The sequence below is a fragment of the Megalops cyprinoides genome, chromosome 8, assembly GCF_013368585.1.
Source record: "Megalops cyprinoides isolate fMegCyp1 chromosome 8, fMegCyp1.pri, whole genome shotgun sequence".
Classification (NCBI taxonomy): domain Eukaryota; kingdom Metazoa; phylum Chordata; class Actinopteri; order Elopiformes; family Megalopidae; genus Megalops; species Megalops cyprinoides.
In genome coordinates, this window is record NC_050590.1 from 39,677,071 (window position 1) to 39,685,528 (window position 8,458).

General features: G+C 39.1%; 1 protein-coding gene across 1 annotated transcript in view; it reads left to right on the forward strand.

Moving 5' to 3' along the window:
- The window catches only part of LOC118781702 (mucin-5B-like), a 52,545-nt gene extending 44,801 nt beyond the window's left edge, over positions 1–7,744 (forward strand). Inside the window, exons 42-48 of the mRNA XM_036534700.1 lie at positions 962–1,002; positions 4,422–4,544; positions 5,066–5,164; positions 5,826–5,954; positions 6,282–6,321; positions 7,211–7,331; positions 7,531–7,744. Of these exons, the coding sequence (XP_036390593.1) occupies positions 962–1,002; positions 4,422–4,544; positions 5,066–5,164; positions 5,826–5,954; positions 6,282–6,321; positions 7,211–7,331; positions 7,531–7,744 (767 nt within the window). The remainder of the gene's footprint in view (positions 1–961; positions 1,003–4,421; positions 4,545–5,065; positions 5,165–5,825; positions 5,955–6,281; positions 6,322–7,210; positions 7,332–7,530) is intronic.
- Positions 7,745–8,458: the final 714 nt, after the last annotated feature.

Consider the following 8,458-nt stretch of genomic DNA (forward strand, 5'->3'; position numbering starts at 1 on the left):
TCAGTTTATCTCCTAGTCAGCATTACCAGTCAAGAGTAAAGTATAAATTAAGCTTAAACATACTGTGTGATTTCCCCTCATTTCTTTTACTTTTTCTCAAACAGTGTGTGATGTGAAACTCTGCCCACTGTCAAACATGTCCTGCCCAGTAGGATTTACTCCAGAAATACACATTCAAGAAGGAAGCTGCTGCCCTGGTTACAAATGCCGTAAGCCTCCATTCATGATGTGGTCTGATCAGTGGTAGCCACAGCCATTATTATATGTTAAGGGATAACATCATCCAAATTAGCTCAACCTTGTGGCATATTGGTGCTATTAATGAATACAGTTCATTTGTTTTGATGAACAGACAGCACACTGATGCTTTTCCAAAAGAGGTAGGAACACCTTCTGCCTAAGTGAAGTTTTAATGTGAAAAGCATGGTGAAAAGATGAAGGTGAAAGCTTGGTAGGAGTACAAATATCCTTCCTCTCTGGCTACATTGCTGTACCCATAGCTAGCTAAGCTTCATAAGGCAGGGAAATATGGACAAAACTACACTCTGTCCATCGCTGAATACATGATTAATATTACTGTGTGTGGGAACAACATCATCCATTACAATCTCATATGCCATTAGCTGCTACTTACAAATTTTAAAATGTTTGAGGAAAATAGCAAGTACTGTACAAAAACAGGGAATTTCCTACTTGCTAAACAACAAAATGGACCTAATGTGTAGTAAAATTTCCTTGTCACTGATATTGCATTGTCTGTGATGTGTTAGTTGTAATGTGATTACTTTATAGTAAAAGCATTGACCTTGACAATGACCTCAGTCCTACATACAAGCATCAGTACTGCTTATGGAATTAAGAAATGCTATCACTGCTCTTCAGATATTCTGCATGCACACAGTACGCACACCATTCGCCAGTGTACAATAAGCTTATTTTGCATTGTTGTGCTTCTCTACAGAGCCCAAATCTGTTTGTGTCTTCAATAACACAGAATATCAGGTAAGAATCAACAAGATACTCTATGAAATTTCCAGGACAACCTTGAAGCGAAAATTTAATGTTTGAATATTTTTACAATAAGCATTTTTACATGAGTTGTTTGTTAGTCTTCTCTGGAATTCTACCAGTACCGTGTGCAAGCAAAGGGAAGCAAGCCTTTATATGGAGGTTTAACACATGGCTACAAACCTGGTGTAGGAAAGAGGGGTACAGGTTTATGTGGCACTGGGACTCCTTTTGGAACAGGGGTGACCTGTACAAGTGGGACGGGTTACACCTGAACCAGAGGGGTACAGCTGCACTGGGACAGCGTATGCTTAGGGTAGCAGAAGGTTATTTAAACTAGGGCTTGGGAGGGCAGGGAGGTTATACAGTGGGATGGGTAGGGATAGACAGACTGCCAGAATAGAACACAACATGGCTAAATATTTTGTCAGTAGTGAGGGAGCCATGATTGTAAATCAGTCAGAGCAGCACTGTAATAGAGGTGGTTTTGAGCAGCTGGGGATAGGGGGAAAGGACAGGAAGTACACACGTGGTACCCTGAAATTCCTCTGTTTAAATGCTAGAAGCATAAAAAATGAAATTTTGGATCTAGAAATTGTCATGAGTAACAGTAATTATGATGTTGCTGGGATTACAGAGATGTGGCTTGGTGCAGGGGATGGTGATGAGTATAATGTAGAGGGATACAAGCTGCTAAGAAAAGATAGAATCAATAGAAGAGGAGGAGGCGTAGCTCTCTATGTAAAGAATAATCTTAATATTCAGGAAATTCCAGGAATGGAGCCCCTTGGTGTTAGTGAAGACATATAGATTAAAATATTGGGGGAAAATGAAAACGGTCTGAATGTTGGAGTATGTTATAGGCCACCAGCCTCAGACAGCAGTGTTAACAGTATGTGCCTTGATAACATTAAACTAGCATGTCAGGAGGGTGAGACAATAGTAATGGAGGACTTCAATTACCCTTCAATTCATTGGGGAGCTGTGTCAGGTCAAGGTAAATTTGAAGAAGAGTTTTTAGATGTTGTAAATGACTGTTTTTTACAGTCTGTTACTCACCCTACAAGAGAGAACACAATTCTAGATCTGGTTCTGTGTAATAATCCTGATAGAATCGGCAGTACTGAGGTAAGGGAACCACTCGGAGCAAGTGACCATAGTGCAGTTACATTTGATGTTTTTTGGCAAGTTACGTCTGCATTCTCCAATGCTAGAGTTTTCAACTTTAGACGAGCTGACTTTATTAAGATTTTATAAGACTTTATACAAGGAATATAAACTGGGTACCTCTTCTAGATGGTAAAACTGTGAAAGAAATGTGGTGCGTACTTAAAACGATTATTCTGGATGTACAGCGTAAATTCATTCTGCAAGTGAGAAAAGGGAAGCTGAAAAAGAAGAACAGTGGATGAATAAGTTCTTACGGGACAGTTTGAAACAAAAAAGGAAATTATTTAGAATATATAAGTTGGAGCTTACAGTTACAGCTCAGAGAGTTACAGAGAATAATAAGATTGAATACAGTAATATGCGAGCTCAAGTTAAGAAAAAAATAAGGGAAGCTAAAAGGCGTTTTGAAACACAGATGCAAAGAGCAACTCTAAATGCTTTTTTCAATACTACAGTCATAAAAGGATAGTTAAGGATGAAATAAGAGGTAGAAACAATAAGGATGGAGTTATGGTTTATGATAACAAAGCTATTGCTGATACCCTAAATAGTTACTTTGGGGAGAGTTTCACTAGTGGTTTTCACATATGCCTTCAGGTGCATTCAATTCTCAGTCTTATGAAGGAAAATGATTTAAATGATGCAGAAGTACTAGATAAACTTCAAAAAATTAAAACAAATAAGGCAGCATGCCCTGATGGAATATATCCAAGAGTTCTCAGGGAACTAGCGGAAGTGGTTTACAAGCCTCTGACAGTTATTTTTAAGCAATCCCTTAAAACTGGAGAAATACCAGATGACTGGAGACATGGCAGTGTAGTACCTATCTACAAGAAAGGAGACCGGACTGATCCAGGAAATTATAGGCCCATCAGCTTAACTTGTATCGCATGCAAAATACTGGAATCCATCATTAGCGATAATTTGGAATTATTCCTTGAACAAAATGGTGTCTTAAATGATAGCCAACATGGTTTTTGCAGAGGGAGGTCATGTTTAACAAACCTCCTGGACTTCTTTGAGGAAGCTACAGCATGTTTGGACTCAAACCAAGCTTATGATATTATCTATTTGGACTTTCAAAAGGCATTTGACAAAGTACCGCATGAGAGACTCATATTGAAAATGAAATCTGCAGGAATTACAGGAGCTATCACTGAGTGGGTTCGAAGTTGGTTGTCTAGTAGAAAGCAGACTGTAACTGTGGGAGGAACTGTTTCACAGCAGGGTCCTGAACAAAGTGGAGTCCCGCAGGGATCGGTTTTGGGGCCTTTGCTATTTCTTATATACATAAATGATCTTGATGCAGACGTTAGTAGTAAATTAGTAAAATTTGCAGATGATACAAAACTAGGGGCCAACAGTATAGAATCAACTAAGGTAATACAGGAAGACCTAAACAGCATCCAAAAGTGGGCAGATACCTGGCAGATGACATTCAATGTAGATAAATGTGAAGTCTTGCATGTGGGAAATAAGAACCTTAAACAAGACTACTTCATGAGGGGAAAAAAACTAGAATGTGCTCAATTTGAAAAAGACTTGGGAGTAATAGTTGACCCAAGCTTAACAGGATCTAGGCGGTGTGCTGTAGCAGTCAAAAAGGCCAACAGGATGCTGGGATATATAGCCAAAAGTATTGATTATAAATCTAAGGAGGTTATAATGAAATTATACAATGCTTTAGTCAGACCTCACTTGGAATACTGTGTGCAGTTCTGGGTATTGCACTATAAGAAAGATATTGAGGTTCTTGAAAAGGTTCAAAGAAGGGCAATTAAATTAGTTCCTGGCATGAAATATAAAAGCTACGAGGAAAGACTCAAGTTACTTAACTATTTAGACTTGGCGAGAGGAGGCTTAGGGGTGATTTCATTTAAGTTTTTAAATATATAAAAGGACGCAATAAGGTTAACTACAGTACATTTTTAGGTTGAGTTCAGTCTGTAGAACAAGGGGACATAAATGAAAACTAGTTAAGTTCCACACTGATATAAAGAAATTTTATTTTACACAAAGAGTTATCAATACATGGAATAGGTTGCCAGGTCATGTAGTTGAAGCAGAGACCCTTGCTGTGTTCAAGGCCAGACTTGATGCAGTTTTGGATACTCCTTAACTGAAATGGCGAGCTTAGTTGGGCGGAATGGCCTGTTCTCATCATAATATGTTCTTATGTTCTTATTCTAATATCTTCCTCTGTGTGAGGGGGTTCAGTTTCCAAATGTGGTGTCCTCTTCCAGCCAGGAGCTAGCATTTCCACAGATGGCTGCAGGCAGTGCCAGTGTGGAGACAGCGCTGCCTCAGACTCTCCACTGCATGCCATTGAGTGCCATCCAACCCCCTGTGATACTCACTGCCAACTGGTAAGTACTTGTGCCATCCAAAACCTACAAAAGGCAAATTTGACATTTCATAACAGCATACACTGCTGCTAATCTTTTCGTACAGAGTAAATGTTTTGTTCTGTGATATTACTTTATATGATACAGTCAGGGAAAGCAACAACAGTTTAACTGCATTCAGCAGTTTTTCTGCATCCCCTGGGTCCACACTGTAGAGGTCAGAAGATCAAGTTTAGCATTGCCGCAATGCTTGTATGTAGTCTGCAGTTTTGACACTTTTGTGAGTCTGTAAGTGTTCAGACAGTTCCTCCTTTTGAGGTCTCCTAAAGATCTCAGAGATCTTGTATTCTTGTTGTCTATCAGAATTTTCAGAATTTACAGTGTCAGACCGAACACAATAATGTTTTAGTATACTTTTTCTTAAACACACTCCTTGAACAAGAATCAGATGCACCAATAGACTAATATTAAGCTGTAAAACTTCAGAAAAATCTGCTCTTTTTAAAACTCAGTGAGAAATGTTGTGTTCATGTGTTGTACAGGGCTTTGAGTACCAGGTGGTTTCTGGGCAGTGCTGTGGAAAGTGTGTGCAGAAGAGCTGTGTCATTGCACTGCCAGACAACACAACACACCTCATCCAGGTGATTGACTGATCCTCTATCCCGACTGATTACATACACTATATGGACAAAAGTATTTGGCCACACCTGTTTTTCATGGTTTGGGCTAGGCCCCTTATCTCCAGTGAAGGGCAATCTTAATGCTTCAGCATACCAAGACATTTTGGACAATGCTATGCTTCCAACTTTGTGGCAACTATACTAACTTCTATTCCAACATGACTGCAAGGACTATAAAGACATGGTTTGATGAGATCGGTGTGGAAGAACTTGACTGGCCTGCACAGAGCCCTGACCTCAACCCCATCGAGCACCTTTGGGATGAACTGGAACGGAGATTGCGAGCCAGGCCTTCTTGTCCAATATCAGTGCCTGACCTCATAAATGCTCTACAGAATGAATGGGCACAAATTCCCAGAAACACTCCAAAATCTTGTGGAAAGCCTTCCAAGAAGAGTGGAAGCTGTTATAGCTGCAAAAGGGGGACCAACTCCATATTGAAGTATATGTATTTGAATACAATGTCATTACAGTCCCTGTTGGTGTAATGGTCAGGCGTCCGAATACTTTTGTCCATATACTTTTGTCCTATACTAAAACACTGAAATAACCTCGACAGAATCATGGAAAGTGGAGGACATTTGCATGAATTGAATGTAATTTTCACTTTTCAATGTTGCAGCCTGGTCAGATCTGGCCTCTTCCTGATGATAAGTGTGTAAAATATAAATGTGAGGAGATAGAGGACCAGCTAGTACCTGTGGAGGTGAAAACGGTCTGCCCTGAGTTCCACCCAAAGGAATGCATCCCTGTGAGTGTCTGTCCAGTGACACCATGTCATAATGCCATTTATGCTCCCAGGGTGAGCTGGTACATAACAGAACATTTATCACAAATCAGAAGTTTATCTGTACACATGTCCTTTTATAGGAGTAAGAAGTACATGCATTAAATGATTTCAATAATGCTGAATAATCCTGTGAAATGCATAACAATGACCTTTAAAGTAGCTATTCATTGTGGTGTCAGAAAGTTAACTGTTCATTTATTTAGTGAAACGGGCTAAACTGTTGCATGTGTTTATTATGAAAATGTACCACTGCACAGCATTCATAATCAAGTCTTTATTTTATAACAGGGAACTGAGAAAACGGATTCAGATGGCTGCTGCCAAACCTGTAAGAAAACAAAATGTTACTCTCATCATTTTTGTGCTGTATTCTAAATTCGCTTTAATTGAAGCAAGAATAAATGGCACTTTTTGGTAAAATGCTCACTTTATGCTCAAATGCACACAATCTAGTAAGGAGTACGCAAATCACCATGAGATGCACCTCAGACAAGTTTTCATTCAAAAGTTCGGCTTTGTACTCATAGGCAGTGGTCCCAATATATCACAAATACAAACTGTAAAACAAAATGAAATTTGATCTGATTTAGAATACAATTCATTTTCCACTTCTTTTGCTTTTCACACGTGGGAACCTTACCCTATTAATCTTTGCATTTACATGTACAGACTTTTGGCAGTGATGGTGGCACATTCATAATGTCTTCCAGCAGAATGGAGCAAGTTATGTTCCTCCACCACAGGCTTCTGATCAATGTCAGCCAATGCTACAGCTCAGCCCGAACGAGTGTCTAATCACCTGAAACCCTTTCTGCCTGTCCATTCATGTGATCATTGTTAGCTTGTTGTTTCTATTTTTGGAATTAACATTAGCTGACAGACTAATGTCAATGATTTGTCACAAATTACAATGTAATGATGTATAGGATTTGATGAACTTTACTGGGTCCCTACACCTATTGTAAATATACCTCTACAGTCTACAGTACTTTTGTGCCTTTTTGCCACCTCCCTTCATTATTTTACTACTTTTTGGTTTGATAAAGTGCAGTGTCGTTATTTAAAATTCTATTCTTTGAACAGAGGGACCACATTATAATGAGGATAGCCTTACAGTCAGGCCCCCTTGATACCTCAAAATGTGCATTATAAATTGGCAAAAAGTCTCTCAGATATGATCATTATATTTTATTGACCCTTATCACATCCTTTAATAGGCACTACACATCATAACTGTAATGTTCAGAAGAACAGCACCCACCTGATCAGCAATGGCTGCCACTCCACTGTGCCAGTGGAAATCACTTCATGCCAAGGCACCTGTGGGACCTCCTCCATGTGAGTGTCTGAACAGCTTCTAATTTTTCCTGCTAACAAAGGAAACAAATATCAAACATGAATATGCATATGGACACATATACCACTATATTTACTTGCAGGTGCAGTAGCATTTTACAGGTGTTTTATTGTGTCAATGAAAGACTTTAGCCATATTGGAGGAGATGTTTCCAAGAGGTCCTTTATCTACCAATTTCAGGTACTCAGCTAAGGAAGATGCCCTGATACACTCCTGCTCCTGCTGTCAGGAGATGTCCACCAGTAGAAAGGAGGTGGAGATGGCCTGCCCTGATGGGACAAAAATCAAGCACTCTTACATCTACATTGAAACATGTGCCTGCCACATCACAGAATGTGGCATGCAGATTTCACCCACCTCAAAAGCCTTTGGGCAAAGACGAAGGCGCAAATGAATGAAAATTCAAAACTCTCCAGGTCTTAGCTGAAAGCATGAAATATGGACAATTTTCAAATCTCTTAGAATTAGATATAAAATATTGCATGTTTTTGCTTGCATGTCTATATAAAGAGTAAAATATATTTTCATTTTTTAACATCATTGAAACCACAACTGGATTAGTTCACTGCAAGGCACAGAATGTTTGCATGGAATGGGTGAAAAAACATGAAGGAACTTAAGTGTTATCATCTTTGCTATTGTTATCTGCTCTATGTGTTACACCCACATCTATATAGCATGTACAGTACAGTACAGAGTCTATTTCTGTTCTTTCCTGTAATTTTCTGTCAATAAATTTTAGCAATTGAGAAGTCCTATCCATCCTTAATTTCATACGCACTTACAGCTTCACTATGCCTTCACCTGCCTAGTTTCAGGGATTCACTATTAAGGGATACTTGCTGGGAAAATTCAAGTGTACTACTAAAAGTCAAGTGTACTGTTCAAAGGTACAACTCCAATGTTCTAACCACTGACTAAAATGACCATGTTTCCTAACCACCTCAACACACCACTGCTTCTGCAACAAGTGACCTCTGCAGCTGGATGTATTAAACACAAATTTAATCTAACTACAGTAACAAATACTGCTACAGTACCCATGAGGAGCTGAAGCATGTAAAAAAAACATGTCACACTGTAACCCAATGCTGTAATACACTTTTCT